This window comes from Condylura cristata, unplaced genomic scaffold (genome assembly GCF_000260355.1).
Source record: "Condylura cristata isolate star-nosed mole 26May11 unplaced genomic scaffold, ConCri1.0 scaffold00015, whole genome shotgun sequence".
Classification (NCBI taxonomy): domain Eukaryota; kingdom Metazoa; phylum Chordata; class Mammalia; order Eulipotyphla; family Talpidae; genus Condylura; species Condylura cristata.
Genome location: NW_004567116.1, coordinates 40,959,050 through 40,980,258, shown reverse-complemented (window position 1 = coordinate 40,980,258; position 21,209 = coordinate 40,959,050). Strand labels below are relative to the sequence as shown.

Sequence of the window (21,209 nt, the reverse complement as noted above, 5' to 3'; positions counted from 1 at the left end):
GGGCAGGCTGCAGGCGGGAATCGAACTCATGAGGAAGTGGCTTCAGATTCTCAGTGCTGTGCTTTAACCCGCTGCGCCACCAGGGAGGGCCTGCCACCTCCATTTTAAACACTGAACTTTGCTAGGATATTTACCATTTAATTTTCAGAAGTTGTATCTGCAAATGGTTACTGAAAAAGGAAAACACAAAGCAGGCAAGTACTGTTAAGCAAATGTGTAATAAATACTTTTTAATTACCTGATGGAATATAGGCTCTTTTACCTTAAGGTAAACCTGCAAAATATTAAAAGAAACATATGTGAATGAAGTGCATGATGGGAAAAAGAAAACCTGTTTCAACAACTTTACAAATTCCTCTTCTGCTTACCTAATCCTGCTATGTAGATCTACACCTGCCATGTAAAACTAGTCAGACTAGGTGGTATGAAAGAAGGATTTGAACCAGCTAGAACTGGTTCTCCTTCAGTTCTAGCCTAACATGGTAAACTAAAGTTTCACAGCAGTGGTAGAGTAAGTACTCTGACCTCTTCACCTCTGCATGAGCATCAAAGAGGGGCAAAAATACACAGATAAGCAAAGGCTGAAATGATTTTTTTGATGATCCCTCTATCTATTCCACAGCAGAAAGAACTCCATACTTAGAGACAGAAGTTTAATTTCAAACTGTGCTACCTGTTAACATGCTTGAGGAAGCTACTTCACCAAAAACACTCATTTATTTCTTATCTGGATAATGGGAATAATAAGAGTCAGGAATATAAACTTAAATATATAAAAGAACTTGGCATTTAGTAGGTTTTTCAATCTGTGAAAACATATAAAACAATTTTTTCTGCTTTCTTTTAATTCTAGAAACCTCTAACTCACCTGGATGCATAACTTATTCACCTGGATTCATTCCCATTTATTAAAAAAACTATGTTTTTAAGGTTGTAATGTCAAATGCAATAAGGGTGATTAAATTCAATGCCTATTTAAAATTTAGCATGCGTTTATTGCCTGATAGGGACACATGGTAGACATTTAAAATGACACGGTAGAGAATTTTAGTCATACCCTGAAATGACTTCCATCACTTACAAGACAAAGTTCTTATTTCAGAGATTTCCATGATCTCACTCCTGCCCTCCTGGCTCTCTTCTTTCTCCTCTGAGGCTCCAGAAAATACAAAAAAAGCTAATTCATGCTTTTGTATCTTTAAACATGTTGCTTTTTACTTTGTTCAGAAGCTCTCCCCTGTTACCAAACAATCACCTTTAAGGATTAGGTTCAAATGATACCTCTTCCTGAAGCCTTACAGCCACTCCCCTTCCTTTATAGTTGGTTGCCCATGAACAAACTTTATGGCACTTATTTATTAGTTTGTTTTTTTTTCCTTTACAAGGCAAGTCTCTTTGACTGCAAGGACCTTTGCATAAAGATCTTTATATGCTCATTTAATGTAGTGGTCATCTCATAAACTTTTATAAAATTTTACAATTTGGTTATAGAATTTTTTATTCATGAGGAAATTTCTATGCTCCCTACAGTAAGGGCAGATCATTTTCTTTAAGCACCAACAGAGTTTTAATAGTACATGTATATGAAAGATTATCTGTAACTCTAAACTTAGTAAGCATCATGCTTTTCATCTCTGAAATTTGTTATTTCAAAATACGTATTTCCCTGTATATAGATTCAGATTCTCGTGAAAGGGCATGGCTCTTAAACATAACATTTTTTAATTGGTTGATAACACTATCTATTTTGGGGATACAGGTTCATGTCTTTTTCAAATGTACCTAACCATACCACATCCACCACCACAAAGCACTGATAATCATTTGCCTGAATCCAGTGGGCTCTTTCCTCCTTTTGCTCACAACTCTCCTTCAGATAACTGAGTTTCGCAGTCAGATTTCAAGAATTTGCTTGGGTTGGTGTCACCTTCCCTTGTGTTATTTCTTTCTATCCCACACATGAGTGAAATAATCCTGTTTTTTTTTTTTTCTCCTTCTTTCTTATTTAAGCTTAATATTCAGGCCATTGTCACAAATGGCTAGAAGTCATGTTCAAATAGCTGAATAGTAAGTATTCCATCATGGAAGTATATCACATCTTATTCATTCATTTATCTGTCATTTAGCAGTTAGGTTGATTCTACAGGCTGACTATTGTAAATAGTGTTTGATGAACATAGCCGTGCATGTATCCCGTCCAAGCAGTGTTTTTGTATTCTTTGGGTAGATACTTAGGAGTTGGATTGCTGGGCCAGATGGTAGATCTAGTTTTAATGTTTTTGAGAAACTTTCATACTATTTTCCATAGGTGCTATAGGAGTTTATATTCCCACCATGTACAAGGGTCCCCTTTTTTCTATTTCTTTGACATAACTTGTTGTTTCTGGTCTGTTGATATGTGCTATTCCACCTGGTGTGAGGTGGTATCTCATCATGCTTTTGCTTTGCATTTTCCTGATTAATGATGTTAGCACTTTTTCATGGGTCTGTTGTACATCTATATGTCTTCTTTGGAAGAGTTGCCTATTTGGATCTTCTGCTCGTTTGGTTATTTTTTAATTGTTTTATCTGTTTTCTTCTTGTTGAGATTATGCGTTCTTTGTAGATGCTGTGTATTAGCTCCTTTTTTGGATGTGTGATGTGCAAATATTTTCTCCCACTCAGTAGGATGTCTTATCTTTTTTTTTTTTTGATAGCTTCTACTCTTTCATTGATGTGCTGAGTTACATTAATTGATGTGTATGCTGACCTATTCTTGCATTCCTAAGTTGTTTTTTTTTATCTTTCCAAAGAACCAGCTTTTGGTTTCACTTATCTTTTGTATTATCTTTTTTATTTGTTTTGCTTATTTCTGCTCTAATTTTTATTATTTCCTTCCTCCTTTGGCTTTTGGTTTTATTTCCTTTTTTTTTCTTCTAGTTCTTAAGATGTAAATTCAGATTGTGAACTTTCTTCTTTCTTGATGTAGGACTGAATTGCTAAATATTTCTTTCTTAGTACTGTTTTAATTCTTTTTTATAGGTTCTGGTAAGTCATATCTTCTCTTTCATTTTTCTCCAGGTATTATTTATTTCTTCTTTGTTTTCCTTGTTAACTCAATAGTCACACAGCATGTTGCTTAGTCTTCACATATAGGAATTTTTCCCAGTTTCTTTCTATGGTTGATTTCTGGTTTGATACCATGGCAACTAAAGGAAGTACTTGATAAAAGTTTAATGGATCTATTGACACTTGTTTTGTGACTCAACATGTGTTGAAGAATGTTGCAGGTGCACTTGAGAAGAATGTGTGCTCAGTTTTTTTGAGGTGAAGTACTCTGTAAATGTCTCTTAAATTCTTTTGGTCTAATTCCTTATTTAAGGCCATTGTTGTTTCCTTATTGATTTTCTTTCTGGTTGATCTCTCTATTGATATAAGTGTGTGGGGGGGCGGATCTTAAAAGTCCCCCTACCACTATCATGTTGGAATTAAAGACAATTTTCTTCAGGTAAAAGAAATTAGAGTTCTTGCTGTATGCAGCCATTAACCATAATTATATAAAATGTAAGCTATTGTTATCTTCATTTAAAAGATAAATATGACTAAAACAGATTATGTAATTTGCCCAAATTTGTTTACAGTTATTAAAGTAAACTCATACCTGACTAATTCTTACATATACGCTTTCACCATCAATTTTTAACTTACAAAGGGGTATAAACTCTTGACTGTCACCAATTCTCCATATGAAGCTGGTTGGCCAGGCAAGTCACTAAACTCTCTGGACTTTTTCTCTTCTCTATACAGTCACAAGATTTCCTTTCATCTCTGTAATTTGAAGATTCTTTCATAATTATCAAGCAGTTTAAACAAACAACTGTACAGGGCAATGTACAAATGGAAGAAAAGTATATATACTCTTTCAACCTCCTACTTACCTTTCAACTCACTGAAACCTAGCTTCTGCCTCTATCAATCTATTGCTGACAATATTCTTATTAACACCACTTGATATTTTACTTTTTGGGGGTCAAATATCAATCTTCACCCTCCTCATCCTCTCAGAGTCAACTAACACTGTTACTCCTTTTGGGAAATCCCTTTATACCCTGGGACGTCAAGCTTTCCTAGTTTTCCTACCTCTGTGGTTACTTGTTTTAGTTTCCTTTGCAAGCTCTATTTCTTCCATCTCACCTTCAAATGCCAGTGCCACTGTATAGCATGATGGTTATATTTAACAAGACCATATCGACTATTAGAAATTTGTTAAAAGAATAGATTTCAGGTGCTCTCATTACATATGAAACATAACTATGTGAGAAGATAGGTTAATTGGCTGGACTACAATAATCATTTCCCAACGTATATGTCTAGCAAATCATGATATTGTACAACTTAACTGTATACAACTTTTATTTTAAAAATAATGATTTTTGTTGAAATGCTTATGTATCTTATGTATCTAATTTTATCATAAAAAGAGTTTGCACACTGATTTGTTTGAATGTCAAACAGGCAAGTTTAACAGTAACTTTTAGGATAAAGTATCATAAGGCAAGTATACTTTTTAAAGAGGCAAGTATATTCTTGCCTCTTTAAAAAAAAACCAATGTCCCATAGGATGTATCTCTGGTCTTTTTCATGGTCTATGTTCTTATGTGGCAATTTATCTAGTCCCACATTTCTGGTACTACTTACTCAGACAACTCTCAAATTTATACCTAATCTACCTGGTAAGCCTCAGATTTCATTAATATAAGTTACTTTAATCTCAACACACTCCAAACTGAATTTATCTTTACTTCCTCTGACAGAAACTTCATTTTCTTTCCTGCAAAATCAGCTCTTCTTCCAAGATTCTGTTCTTGGTTAAGGACCTTGTGTGTATGTTGATAGCTAGGCCATAAATTGAGAACTCATTTTATATATTCCCTATTTTACTCCATTTCTATTCCCTAAAGATTATTTATGACACTTGCTTTCATCCCTACAGCTATTTTACTCTAGTCTGAGTCTATTATCTTGCCTAAGTAAATGCAAAAGTCCCTGGTTCTAGCTTTATGTTCTTTTAACCCATCCTCTATAACCAAAGTAATCCTTCAAAACCAAATATCTAATTATGTTTTTCCTTCACTTTAAACCAGTTAAAGGCTCCATACTACTTTGAAGATAAAAATCCAAACCAAAACATAGTATATAAAGAAGGCTTTTATAATCTGATATTTGTCTTATTAACTAAATTCATTCAGTTCTCACCACTTAACATATGCCTCAGCATATTAATTCTCTCCCAATTCTACTAACAGGGATGATTTAATGAAAACCCTCCCAATTCCACGGCAATGATGATTTAATGAGTAAAGTACTCAGTACAGTATTTGGCACACAGTAAGTGCTTTAAAATGGTTGTCCACTATGCTGTTCCAAAGTTCGCTTACTATCAACAATGTAATACTTTATTTAGAAATAAATGGTTCACTACACTTAGACAGGGTTCAGGCAAACTCCTAATTACAAGTAAAAACTCAGAACAAGTGCCTCTTCTTTGGGGCTTTCCTTAAAACTTAGTCAAGCAATTTTTATTCATCTTTCTTTATCTCACTGTCATATATGTATATAGTTTTTAACTCAATTAATGCAATTATCATCTTTTGATGCAATTCTTTGCTTACAAGTTTGACCTCCCTAGTAGAATGCACTTCTAAGCACAGCAACTAACTACTTCTTAGTCATCTTTGCATTTTTTACTGTTTGTTATGATAGGTTTGTAGTAAAAGTCTGTTGAAATGAATAGTCTCTTAACAAAAACATTAATTAATGTTTTTAAGGAAAAAAGCATTAGGGCAGAATCAGAAGTGACCAGTTATCTCAACTTACTAGGAAAAGGTTAACCATTAAAGTAGCTATATTAAACCTAATGAAGCAGAGCCAATCTCTTTCTCTCTTTTGTGTTCTCTCTCTTTCTTTTTTAACAATGAGGTGATATGCCCATCTTTAAAGAAAAAAAAAGTTTTCTCCCATTGCTAGTAAATATTAACCTTTTGTGTTCCCCCATTTAAAGAAAAACCAGGTTTTAAAAAAGAGTTGTTTCAACTTTTTGTTAAGAAATAACCTCTGAGTAGGAAAAAAAAGGAGTAATATCTCTGAGTTACGTGTAGAAACATTTCAGTTTGAACAGCACGAAGTAAATGCTGGAAGCAAAATGTGCCAAACTAAATGAATGGGTAGATCACAGGCTTAATTTGTTAGAAACAAAATACAACTTACTGTGGTTACTATTAAACTGAATAGAACTAAGGTAAAAAGCAGATGGTAGTTTACTGAGTTCTTGATCTTGAAACATTCAAACCTTAAAAAAAAAAGAGAGAGAGAGAAAGAGAGAGAGAGAGAGAGAACAAGAAACTTGTTTTAGAATATGTAATAAGGAAAGCAAACAGAATGCTGTTTCACCACTTGTATGCATATACCTGCGCCTTGCGATACCCGTTATTTCTTCTACCCATAGTCTCATTTTAGAGAACCCAAATTGCCCATAAACTCTACGAGGCAGGGGAGGTGGTAGGGAATCACTAGTAGGCACCTGAATTCAAATGAAATCAACAAGAGTCTGTCTCATGAAAATCTGGAGTTTGGGAGCCAGAGACTGAATCAAGTAAGTGAAGAGTGTCGCAGTATAACACCCTATGGACTCCAGGTTTGACACTGGTGTTTAGACAGCTAAACTGAATGCACAAGTAGATGAATGAACAAAGAAGTAACTTGCAGAGAGGGAAAAAATAAGCAGAAACAAAGACTTGACGCTATGTGAAGTAGAAGGACTAGAGAAAAGAGAGAGGAAGGGAGCAGCCCTTCCAGTTCTATGAGGCTATACTTCCTATTACTTGTTTCTGTATGAGGTCCTAAAGTCCTTAAAATTGACAAATTTTTTAAAGTAGAGCTGGTTTGTGTAGGTTCCTGCATCTTCGGTGATTCCTAAAGCATACAATTGTAATTGTCTCTTTACTTATTGTCTCCCCAACAAGGCTGTGAATTCCTTGTGAACAGGTATGAACTCTCTTGTTGTTGTTGTTCATATAGCTAATAATATACATATATTATTAGGATAATATCTGTCACATAAGAAAATTCAGTAAGTAAGGAAATATGCACAAATATTTCACCATCAGTAAGTATTCAATCTTTGAGCCTATGCTTTGGTACAAGCAACAGGACAGTTCTTCCAGTTTACTAATTAATTGGATGTGGGCACTAGACAATCCAAGGGCCAATTTCTCAGTCCAAGCATGTTTTTGCAAATAAAATTTTAATGGAACACAGTCACATTCATTTGTTTACATATTATCTGTGACTGCTTCCAATATATTGCAACAGGGGCCAAAATCCCACAAAGCTTAAAATAATTATATGGCCTTTTACCGAAAAAGTTTCAGATCACCTTCTTTCAATTATATAGTTTTCAAAATGCTTAGATTTTTTTACATCTCTTTAGAAGACGACATTGTTGAGCTAGCAATGATGATCATACTGAAAAAGAATCAGATTTAAATGTCAGTGCCAGGAACAGAAGGTATTACTTAGAAGATAAGGATATAAACTGTGTCACTCAGTCATAGAGATGCCCTCTAAGAAATGTGTCACTTGGCAATGTAGTCATTGTGGAAATGTCACAGAGTATAGTCACACAAACCTACATGGTAGCCTATACCTAGACCATGTGGTATAGCCCGCTGGACCACTGTTGTCTATGAGGCCCAGTATTAACTCAAATGTCATCAAGCAACACACAATAGTAGTTCAATTTCCAGCTCTTACTACCTACATGAACTTAAAGAAATCTCCTAAGCTTATGCTTACTTACATCCTTAGACAAATTACTAAATGTCTGAGTTTAATTCATCATCTATGAAATGGACACTATCAATTTATCTTGTATAACTTTGAGAATTAGAGATGACTTGGTATGTCTAACAAAATTATAGGTACAAAGGGAAATATTCTTTTTACGGCATAATATATACAATATTTATACAAATTTGCATTCACTCGTAAGTAAAGAAAAGGCAAATCATATAAGTAAAACTAAATAAAATTCTACCTAAATTATTTGTGGGGTTATAAGATCACAGAAGGTAATAAGCAACATTATTATTTCCTCACAGAAATTATAGTCTACATTAAGATTGCAAATCTTATAATTTTCTACCTACTATAATCTATGAACAAATACAAATTTTAAAATTATTAAACAACTGAATTTTATATACAAGTACTTACATGCAGTAGACAAATATACAACAGCTATATATCATTGGGAGTTCATCCAATAGCTAGAAGAAACAAAGACAGTGGGATGTGAATATTGTAGAGATGCAATTTTTATGAAGATAAAATATCAGAAAGATTAAGATGGTCAACTCATATATTTTATTAATATTTATCATTATTTAACTTATTGAGTGTAATATTTAGTTTACTGTTTCCAAATAAAACAGCTCATCCATCTGTCTGTCCTCATGTATACACCTAAGTAGGAAATCTAATTCACTGGGCAACTCAGATCATTTGGTATCATGAACTATGAGATCACACCTCTAGGAAAAATGATGTATACCATTTAAGGGTCTGTGGGTCCTATCAATATTCTTTTGCAATTCTCCCTTTTCCTAAGATGTATAAAATGTTTACTATTCATTAGAAGAGATACTGATCCAAAAGTCATTTAATCTAACCACCTTTTATTTCTAAAAAAAAAATAGTGTTATTATCAGTAATAGTATGTATAACTATTATATATTAAACTACAAGCTAGATGCTAGGTTAAGTGTTACAGCTTAAACCAATAGTATAGAATTTATTTGCTACCTACACATATACCTAATCTTTTTTTTATTTAAATGTAATAACTTGTAAAATTATCAAACAGCTGAATTTTAAACACAAGTACTTACATGAGATAGACAAATACACAATAGCTATATGTCACTGGGACATTTAAATGTAATTTTATATTACATTTATTTTCCTACATCACTGTTAATTTCCGGACCGTATTTGATTTCTCCCCTCAGGTATAGTTTCCAAATTTCTCCTATCACCATGGCACCTGATGCACTTAGTTCTTTAATATCATATCTACTAGGAAATGTATCAGGAGTTGAAAATAAGACATAGTCACTGTCTTGAGGGGACTCATAGTCAAATAAGTAGCAGGAATGAAAAACATAGTCAAGTTTCCAATAAAAGAGATACACAGAAGTCAGAGAAGGTAGCAGCAAGAAATGAAATGGGGCAGTAGAAAAATACATTCTAGGAAGAAGGAAAAAGCTCATGCAAAGTGATATATTCTGGTAAACTATCAGAATAATGAATATTGCAGCACTTGTGCAAAGTCTTATAATTAAATGTTTTACATTCATTATCTCATTTAATTTCCACAACAAAGTGGGAGAATCAGAATTAGAACTCAAAGAGCCAACTAGGAATAATAAATCTGAAGAAAATATCCTCCAAACTTCAAATCACTCTTAAGAAAAGAACTGTTAATATTTACTGGTACCCAGTTTAGACAGATGTAAAAAACTAGACCTCTAATTTCTCTACAGCTGACAATAAGTTTAGATTGGTGGATAGTTTGACCAGAGTGAATTGCCTCCTTGCTTCAAAGACTGCATAGCAAATGAGGGCCTAAATAGCTGGGCTATATTTATCCTGAGAGGTGACAAGACAGGGAGCCTGCAAAAAATATTCACGATCATTTTATATAAAGAATAAAAAGATGGAAAAGCTGCTTAAAAAAGCTCTTCAGCATTGATGAGTCTTTCCTTCTCAATCATTAGGAGAATGGCAATGGGTCATGCACCCCTTTTGCCCAGTTAGGCAAACAGGTCTTGTTTTAGCACATTCATCCAGTTTTTTTTTTTTTTTTTTTTTTTACATATGGGACACACACACACACACACATACTAACTTGTGGAGTTAGTGATGTAATAATAACATAATGGACAACAGAAATGATCCTTGAGAATTAAAAATTTATCCTGATCTTAGAAAGCAGCTGTTGGAGGAATGTCAGAACAAGACAAAATGCTTTTTAAATTCTTCCAGTTACCTATAACTGTATAGCAAATCACCCCAAAACTTAGCAGCTTAAAATAACAATATTTAGTTTTCTTATAAACATGCATTTGGAGCAGGGCTGGACAGTGATAATTCACCAAGAATCAGCTGAGAGAGATCAGTAGCTGGGTGTGAAATCATCTAATGACCCACTTGCTCAAATTTTTTTTTTTTTTTTTTTTTTTTTTGGCAAGTTGATGCTGACTCTAGTCTAGTATAGGGTTTCAGATGAGGTTCTGAACATGGTGCTGATTTCAAGGATAAGCATCCTAGGAGAACTAGGCAGAGCTATACTACCTTTTTTATTTGGACTCAGCTTTGGCAAAAAAGCAGTATCCCACATCGTCAGGAGAGTCCAAGACATATTGTAAGAAAACCATGTGTGGTGAGATATATTGGTAAGAATATCTTTGGAAGACAATAACCTGCCTCTTCTTTAGTACCCCTATGAACACAAGGTAGCATGCGTTAGGATGAAGGGTGGTTTTCTGATTGGCTTATTCATATAACTATTTCTCCAAACACCCTGGCAGTATTTTAAAGTATCTTTTCTTTAAAACAACTGTAAACACGTATTTTCTTTATTATAAAATATCTGATGTTAATTACAGAAAATTTGGAAAATGTAGAATGGCATGGAGAAAGATATAATTACCAGTTCACTCACAACCCACAGATAATTATAATTTAATATTCCAATGCATTTAATCATTCACTCATGTGGTTACATGCCCTTCCTTCTTTCCTCCCTCCTTCCCTTTTATTTATACATGGCACATGCCATGTATGCTAAAGATAGTGTTATTTAGGAGAAGTGAGGTCTCTGCTCACAAGTTTATATTCTAGATGGAAGAAATAAGATAATTTCCAGTAGCAATAAGTGCTATGAAGAGCACTTCATAAAGTAAAGCAAAAGCAATTTGTGAAAGGGATTGCTTTAAATAAAATGATCAAGGAAGACATACCTGAATAGGCAATATTTGTACTGACGCATTAAAAAGAATCAAACATGCAAAGATTTGAGAGAAAAATATGTACACACACGCATATTCAATTTCAATTCATCATCAGGGTCCATTCCAATTTTTATTTTTTATCTGCAACTCTGTTCTCTGTGAGAAACAGACTTCCACATCTAAAAATATTTATTTAATTAATTCCCCTGCATATATCCAATATTCGATTACAGTCGCCTCCTCATTCCACTCAGGCTTCAACACGTTGTGACAGGCTGCTGAATTTCCATTTGCATGGTCTCTTCATCTTGCTCATGCTCCCACATCCCACACTGGGCCTTCCTGCCATGTAGAAGTCATCCTGGCCATTTTCGAGCATTGAATCCCAGCAAGAAGCTGTCTCCATTGCATGAGCATGCTCCCTGCCCACTCAGATTCCAACCATGTGCTAAACCTACTTGCATGGACACTCTTCTCTTCTGCACTTAACTATCCCTATGCACAAACATACTCTGGACTCTGACACCTATGTTGGACTTCCTTGCTGCATGAGCACCCTCCTCACGCCTAATTAGGCTCTAGCCCTCCACATCAAACTATTTTCCCATGTGCACATCCTCATTCTACCCAGCTCCATCCAGTGATGCTGGAGTGCTCTCCCCTGAGATAGGGAGACCCTCCCCACCATGCTCAGACTCCGACTCTCCACACTGGGTCACCCTCCCAAGTACAAGTCTTTCCACACTCAGGCTCTGATAGCCCAGCCTAAGCCCTTCCCATTTTTAAGATTGCTGTTAATATTACTGACTGAAATGCTCCCCTTAAAGGGTCATGTTTCTCCTACACTATCAAAAGATAAGAGAACTGGACTTAAGAGCTCAAGATTTGAAATCAGAAAAACTGATTTATAGTTACCACTTACAAATTATGAGTGGTTTTTGTCAAGTCAAATAGCCCCTTTCAGTTCCAGTTCTGGAATTGGTAGCAACTACTTAAGATAGTACATGTGAAAGAACTATTTGATAGAGTTGTACAAGTACTAAATATTTTTTAGTATGATAAATGCAGACTTATTTTCTGGACTATTATGTAGTTGCTGCTGACTGGTATGATTCTGATTCTTGGTAACACCATTATCTGGTTGTCAAAAAGGGTTAAATATTATTCCTGTCATTCCTCACAATTTCTTCTAACAAATTTCTAGCTTTATCAATGCTATTGGATATGCCACACGATTTACAGACTCCCTGCTTCTGTTTATGTCAAACACAGGTCTCCTGATGTCATTTTATCCTTTTACTGCCTAAAAATTTTCAGCTAATTCTTAGAAGTTCTGTTCAAATGTCTTTAACTTTTATAGAACCTTCTATACTTCACCAAATTAATACAGATTATCTGTACTTTTTAAAATTAACTTTTACAGTTATCATTGTGTGTGTCTGCTTTCCCACCAGAAAGTGTGAGAATAGTGTGTTCTGTGCTCCATTCGGTCAGGCCAGTGTCCTATTCCTTTGTGTACTTGCCAAGGTCAGCATAGCGTGTGCAGCACACATGACACATATTGTGAATGTGTTGAACATTAGAATCAACTCAAAGAATTCTTATGCTTAGATATAAATATATTATATATATTTATGTAAAATAAATTTAAATCTTTTATTTAGATACAATATAATTATAATTAATACTTGTAGACTGTTGTATAAACAGATCCACCAAAAGTAGCACTGTCAAGCACAGTAACCTCATACATACTTGCCATACATTTAAAGTGAGCGATCTCCTGAAAGTGTGAAATATACACCCGATTCAGTAACACAAAACATTTCATGAATAAATTTTCCTACTGAGCACATGTTGATGTAATGCTTTGGATATATGAGATTAAATAAATAATTCAAAATTTAATATATTTAATATATTATTAAAATTAATTTCACCAAATTTTTTTTTAAAGATTTATTTATTTATTCATACAGAACTGGAGTATAAGCCAGAGATGTGGAGAGTGAGAGGATTTACCAGAGACAGAGTGGGGAGCAGACCAGGCAGATTGACAAAGTAAACTGTTGAGGGGAGCAGCGGGCGAGTCAGGAGAGGTCTGCCGCGCTATATGGATCTCCTCCAGGGTTGGCAGGGATCAAACTCATGCTGAAGTGACTTAAGCTTCTCAGTGCTATGCTTTAACCTGCTGCACCACCCGGGAGGGCCCTCACCAATTTCTTTTTAATGTGACTTTAAAATACAAACTAGATTTTAACTAGAAAAATTTAAATTTACCTCATTTAAAATTTAAATTTAGCTAATTTTCTTCAAGACAATGCTATCCTAGAGGTTTCTAGGTTAGAAGTGGGAACCAAATCAAAAGATTGAGCTCTCAGAAATAGGGTAGAAAATAAAATTTCTCATACAGCTCTAAATCCTCATTAGGTAGAGGGACTACCTAAAGGATATTTGGAGAGGCATCTAAGAAAAATAATTAATTATTTTGGTGAAATGATTGTATCTTAAAGATATCTCTGTTTGACGCTATTTTTAAATCCTGCTCTAAAATTGTTCATGCCTGCACAGAGGTGGTCAGAAAACTATACAGCTCTTACTTGTTTTTAAATTTAAATTTTTCTCTATGAATGACTTATTTGCTTGGTTTTTCACTTCTCTTAGTCAATATGGATTCTTTATTCTAAAGTAGAAATTCCAGCAATTACAAATAAAAATTTTTTTTCTTCATTTTCTATTTCAACACCTGCCTCTAGTAATATGTACTTTTCTCAAATATGGTGAGTCTCTGGTTTAAGAGATACAAACAAGCATTTAGTCAATTTTGTCATTACTGACCTGCATTTCATATTTCAGAGTCATGTGGAAGCACCAGGATCCCATTCCTACCACTGAAATTAAAACAAACAAGCAAAATTACCAAAAAATTCTTTGTGGGTTAGACAAAGGTTGACCTGAGAAGAAAATAAAACATTTTAAAGCCCTGAGTTTTAAGAAGAACAAAGTTTATAAAATCTTGAAGGACATAGTAGACTCTGAGTGAGCTCTATAACTGATGGAGTCTGGTATAGAAAAAAAAACATTATAAATTCCCTTATAACTCTTTACTACCTATGTATCTATTGTGATGATCATATGATTTTTTATCTTTCATTTTGTTGATTTAATTTATTTGTGTATGTTAAATCATCCGTGCACCTCTAAAACAAATCCCACTTGATCGCAGTATATGATCTTTTAAATGTACTATTAAATTTGGTTTGCTAATACTTAGCCAAGGATTCTATGTTCATCACAGATACTGGCCAACTTTTTTTTTTTTTTTCATGTTGTCTGGTTCTGTTTCAGCATTATACTGGCCTCGAAAAGGAGATAAAAAGCATTTACTAATTTTTTATCTTTTGGAAGATTTTGAGGAGGGTGGGTATTAGATCTTTGAATGCTTGGTAAACATCTGGTCCTGGGCTTATAGGTTTGGGAGGGTTTTGATTACTGTTTCTTATGATCAATCTGTTCAGATTTTTCTGTTTTGGGAGGTTGTACAATTCAAGGAATTTCTCCATTTCTTCTAGGTTGTCTGATTTGCCAGCATACAGATGTTCAGAGTAATCTTTAATTATCAAAAATGACTATTTTTAGAATTTGGGGTTCACAATACAACTGAGCAGAAGGTAAAGAGATTTTCCATATAAAGCCTTACCCCCTCCCACCGCCAAGCATAGCTTCCTCTACCATAATGTAGGTAATACCATAATTACCTACAATTAATAAGTCTATATTATTAGAAACTAGTCCCTAGTTCTACTATAGTTCACTTTATAATAACATGTACCATTATAGTATCATAACAGGATAATTTCATTACTTTAAAAATCCTCTGTGTTTTACCTGTTTATCTTTCCCTCCCCTCTATGCCCTGACACTTATCTTTTTTACTGTCTTCATAGTTTTACCTTTTCCAGAATGCCTCATCGTTCAGATTACACAGTATGGAGCTTTTTCATATGACTGGTTTCTTTCACTTAGTAAAGTCGATGATCTAAGATTCCTCCTTGTCTTTTCATTGCTTGATATCACCTTTCTTTTTCACACTGAATCATATTCCATTTCCTGTATAGACTCAAGTCTATCATTCACCTTCTGAAGACCATTATGATTGCTTTCAAGTTATGGCATAATGAATAAAGTTGCTCTAAACATCTGTGTGAAGGTTTATGTGTAGATAGAGGTTTTTAATTCTTTTGGGAAAATACCATGGAATATGACTGTTGAATTATATGATGAAAGTTTGATAAGAAATCACCAAACTGTCTTCTAAAATTATGCATCCCACTAGAAATGAATGTGAATCAATGTTGCTCCACAACCCAATTCCCTTTTAAACAAATACTTCCTGACCACTTAACAAAGTTCAAAGTATTTCACTATATAAAGAAAGCAAAACATGAAAAGTATGAAAAGGACCTTTTCAGAGTCTATGCAAAGGGATTTGATTATCTCTCCTGGAGATTCTGAAGTAATATGTAAATAGAACTTAATGAATAAATTGGAGCTAACCAAGTAAAATAAATTTTTTTTAAATGAGATTATTCTATGTAGCAAGTCATCTAGAGGAAAGGCAAGGAGTATATTCAAGGAACTGAAAAGGACCTGGCTAAAGCTGTGATAAATGTTAGATTAGGAAGCCAGAGAGGAGACTGGCTTGATTTGCAGGAACTTGACTGAGGTTATATTCAAATCTGATTTATATTTGGGGTTTACCTGAAGACAAAGCAAGGCTGCTATAAAACTATACATTCCCCTGTAACCCACACAGGAATTAACATGATTGTTTTTTCATAAAAAAAAAAAATATTAGGAAAATGTCTAAAGGAATAGTCCCCCAAATTTGAGAGCAAAAAGGATTCTTAGCAACCATTTCCATACCACACCCCCACACACATTTATAAATTGTATACATACTAATATGTTAAGATACTTCATATATTTTAAAACACATAAAATAGAAATTTAGAAAAATGAGGAAAAGAAGTAACATATATATATAAAATAGAAGGTACAAAGCTTTCTTGATCATTTTTTTATCATCCCCTGGAGTGTGAGCATCCTACTTAGTAGCTGCTAAATTAATTTATAAAGTCTAAACTCTTTCCAAGGCATTCATGGAATGTCATACTCAAGTTCCACTCATTTCTTTTACCACGACTTGTAACTGACCACACAGACCTCTTAGGTCTCTTATTTCACACTACAAGCTTCTAGGCTGGTTGGCTTTATTTATCCTGTTTTTTTTTTTTTTTTGAGCCTGTAATATCCTGTATCATTGAGCCCTACAAGTCTCTAATCTGTGTCTCTGTTTATTTAAATCTTATGCAACTTTTAGCTTCAATTATTTTTTCTTTCCAGTCCTTTTGACTTTTTTCTTTTGATACAATGTCAAACATCAGAGATTAGTGTTGCTAATTCCTATTTATGTTCTACTCAGTTTCACCAATTTTAACATATTGCCATATAAATTATAGTAGTGTATATAAGATTATATATAAATAATATATAATTATTTTTGGAACCATTTATGAGAAAACTGGATACATTGTGCCTCTTAGTACTTAAATGTCTATTTTATATCTTTGTTTAATGTCTCATAAATCAAATCTTCCTCTAATCATACTAAAAAATCTCCAGAACTAACACAAAGTGAGGCAAATTGAGAACTTATTAAGTATTTGCTGATGGGCCAATTTCTTTCCTTTCTTCTCAATGACCCATTAATGTGTGTTTTATATGTAAAAGGTGGTGAGAAATGACCCTTAGTGGAGAAAATGTGAGAAGGAAAATGAGATCTGAAGAGGTGAACACTATTTAGGTAGAATGTGGACTTGCCTGATAGTGTCATTTGAGATAGAACTACAGGCAGAGATAGTGAGGGAGAACACATAAAGGGAGACTTTACTGTAATACAATCTGAGTAAGTAAAGTATAGACAGGGACAGAGACAGGGGCAAGGTGCAAGCACAGGGGTATATACATAGTGTGTAAGAAAATGGTATAGGTATAATCATTTCATTCAGTAGGACCAGAGTGACTATGAGAGAAGAGAGGAGGCCTTGGGATCATATATAGTATTTTTTAAAGTCTGCATCCATTAGTGTCAGGTGTGGTACTTTATATACTCTATCTCCAAACCTTTCAAGTCCTCCATTCTCATTCTGTATATAAAAAGTGGTGTTCTGAAAGATCAAGAAATTGGTCAGGGTAACATGGCCAATAAGTGGTGGAGTTAAGGTTAAAAACAAAGTCTGGCCCAAAAGTCTTTCCACTGATACTCTTGGAGGCAATGAAGAGAAATTCTGATAAAACTGTAGAAGGGGAGGTATCAAAAAGGGTAACTTCTACTTAGGAAAGGAATTCATGGTGCACTATGTACCTGGGAAGTTAGTATGAAGTCTAGGTTAGTAAAAAACAGGTTCTGAAACAGAATGAAGACAATAAAAGTGGAAAAAAGGAGGCAGATACTGCCAATCAGAAACAGAATGTTGAAAATGTGGCAAATGAGGGGACATGGAAGTCCAAAAGTAGGAGCAAGAGGATCAATTAAAAAGAAACTGGTTTTGTGCCCAGGATCTAAGAAAACTGGAAAAGGAAACAAAGGTAGGAGGTGGCTTATAAAGGGAAGGGGAAAGGAACAAGGATTCCTAAAGCAGCCCTCAAACATAAGCCAAATAGAAGAAACTCAGCCTCAGCTCCACATTTTGCTGTAATCAAAAGAGAGTTTAAGAAGCATTTTGCTCACTTTCTATCATTGATTAACTTAAGCTTTCTCCAGATACATTAAAATGTTGGAAAGAAAATTAGACCAAGAGGATAGACACTGATATTGTGAGTCTTTTAAAATGGTTTATCATGCTGACTACTCTCAGGTCTAAGGGGAAACTATGATGTGTTTATGTGCTTTAACAGGAAGGGGGAGTAGAAGCCTTTTAGTTTTAAAAACTAACAAGTTACAAAAGCTAAAAATATCCCAACAAAGTTAGTAGTACCTCATGATTTATCTCAGTAAAGACTAACTTAGGAAACCTGTGATCAAAAATAAGTTGTATTTTAAGGCTGCACATAAAATTATTTTAAGATTAAGATTAGAAACTAATCTTCAGAAATTACTCCTTTGGTGTATAAATTTTAACAAGTCAAGGCTGATTCAAAGCTTAGAAAGGACTAGTATTTACACACTTCCTTGAACTGATCCATACCACTGAAACAGCACTTTTCTGTTTTCATCTTATGCTGTGCTCATAATTCAGACATTTACCTCTAATGTTTTTTTGTAATGTTCTATTATCCTAATTTTTATGTCTCATTAATTACTTTACCATAGGTTTTCTTTTGGCTCTTTTAATTATTTACACCTAAATCAGTGACTATAAATTCAAGTGCCCAGAGAGACATCTTTGCAAAACAGGCTAAGTGAAAGAAAAATAAGGAATAGTATAGCCATTGTGGTCAACTGGACAGCCCATACTACAGAGACCTTGGGTTGATTATACTATGCAGACATAAACATTCAGTGATATTGCATTTTCTAATTATTAAAAAGAATTTTTATGGGAACTCTCAATTTTAAAATGAAGGCAACTAATTCAAAACATAGCCATGTTTTAAATGAAAAACAATTAAAACACATCTGCATACCAGATTCTGCCACTGAATGATGATGAACATACAATTAAGTTTATCTTTGTGACCTCTTTTCTCTATATATCCATCCCTTTTGGTAATTTTATCAATCACCATGACTGTGAAAATGATGCCAAAACCTCATCTCTGAATTCAAATATCATATAACTCAATTATATGATATTAAATGCCTACTTGACTCTTTAATTCCTTACAGGCATTTCAATCTCAATATATCAAAATAAAATGCTAGCGCTTCTCTCTACATTGTTGCTGAATGTCAACTTTGAAAATCTTTCCTTTCAACTCCTATAATTAATACATTAACAAGTCCCACAAGTACTACCTCTAAATTATAATCTGAGTCATCTCCTTCTCTTCCATCTCCATTTGTGTCATCCTAGACAAACCACCATCATATCTCACTTGGAACACTGCAATAGTCTGTTAACTGGTTTTCCAATTTGCACACCACTGTTCATCAATTCATTCTCAATTAAGCATAATAAACCAGTTTGACACATTCAAATTTATCAACAGCTACACTATTTTCTGCAATGTTATTCAAACTGGCACAAATATGAAATTCTAGAATGGAGAAGTTGAATTATTCAGTCAAAGGAACAAATGTGGAATGCACAAAAAATTTTTAATTAGTCCTTAAATCATAAAAATCAGAAATTCTGGAGATACTTTAGAAAGGAATCTAAGCATTTCCCTTTTCTTGAATCTAAACTGATTTAATCACATGGGAAATAAGACATTTTATTAATATAAGGTGACCTTGGCCAACATTTAATCATGTTACCCTTAAAAAGTCTTAGGCATTTAAGTTAATATGAAATTCACATTTGTAGAAATTACCCAGGATCATCAAAAAAACAAGCAACAGAAACAATTCCCACCCCCCACAGTCATAGATAAGGGAGTCAAAATAGTAATAGAATTGGAATAGGTCACGTACTGTCCACATCTTCTAATTAGAAGTTCATTTTTACAATATTTTACTACAACTTTAAGAGTTTCTCAAGCATATAATAGAATTTCACTGTGCTGGAAACTCTGGATTCAAGTATTTTATCATGCTACTAGTCAAACTTTCAAGGTTACAAGAGACTACAGATACATTCTCATATATATTTATCTTTACCTATTTGATTAAACTGTAGAAAGAATCCCAAGTCTAACATTTATTATTTATCAACTTTGTCAAACTCATAATTCTTTTTGAAACTCAGGTGCCTTAGCCTAAAGTAACAACAGCAGTACTTATCATGAAAGCTAATGAAAACATTAATTGTACATACACAAAGATTAGGACTTACTAAGCAAAAAATTAAAATGCCACTGATGTTGGGTAATGTGATATATTGCACTGTTTTCCAAATTTGTATTTTGTGTTGTTACCATATTATTTTTCAATAACTGGGAAAGAAAGATCATTGCAATGTCTGAAAAACTGGGGATAAAGAAGTAAATAAATTAGTAGGCAACCTATAATTTCCAAGGTTCTCTCCACAGCACATTGATTTTATGTATTTCATTACTAAGTGTAATTGCTACATTTAGAAAGTTATTAGTCTCCTATGCAGTCCACTCAACTTCCCCATGACAAGAGCATTATGTTCTTAAGAGCAATTTAAAAACTTTGATTCTCTCACATTGAGTGAATATAGATATGATCAGACTACTGCTGAATGCAAAGAATTTTCAGTAGCCTTTTTCATGGGGAAATGACACTCTCTGTGAGATTTCCACTGTAGTAACTTTCTATTTCAGCACTGGTTGTAAAAAGATAATAAACATCTTTTAAAGACTTTTTCCGACTTTATTTCCTGACATGTTTACAACTTATGTTCTTTTTTTTTTTTTTGGTGTCAATTACCTTCACCTAGTTCACTGCATAACAAATACATCTATACAACTACAAATAGATTTTGTTGTTTACTTATATTGTGGTTTATCTCTCCTTAATGTAATTCTGTGAGGACAAGGACTTTGACGTGTCTGCTGTACGTATATACTTAAAAACATTTGCAAAGGGAAGAAAAATTGAATATGCTGTCTATTTTAAAAGAACGTAACAGTTTGTGACTTTAGGAACAAAGAGAAAAATCTCACGAAAAATATCGCATTGAAAAGATTTTTTTTTATTTGGTTCTATTTTAGGTAATACAGAGTTTTAAGTTATTAGTGTGCAGTATAATGATTAAAAACATTGATCTGAGTTTAAGGTATAACTCCATTTGTGTGATCTTAGCCAAGTTACTTTTCTTCTCAAATATATGCATTTCCAGGGGCCCTCCCTGGTGGTACAGTTGGTTAAAGCACAGTACTATGAAGCTATTATTGCAGCCACTGCAGCATGAGTTTGATCCCCCGCCAGGGAGCTGACCCACATGACTGGCAGACCTCACCTGGGTGGCTCCCCTCAGCCATATATTTCATCAATCTGCCTGTTCTGCTTCCCACTGTCTCTGGTGA

General features: G+C 33.9%; 1 protein-coding gene across 1 annotated transcript in view; it reads right to left on the bottom strand.

Annotated features, from left to right (window-relative positions):
* Positions 1-21,209, bottom strand: part of ACER3 (alkaline ceramidase 3) — a 73,174-nt gene that overhangs the window by 20,026 nt on the left and 31,939 nt on the right. The window contains exons 3-6 of the mRNA XM_004683227.2: positions 13,890-13,942; positions 8,254-8,306; positions 6,247-6,328; positions 239-274 (exon numbers count right to left, since the gene is read on the bottom strand). Of these exons, the coding sequence (XP_004683284.1) occupies positions 239-274; positions 6,247-6,328; positions 8,254-8,306; positions 13,890-13,942 (224 nt within the window). The remainder of the gene's footprint in view (positions 1-238; positions 275-6,246; positions 6,329-8,253; positions 8,307-13,889; positions 13,943-21,209) is intronic.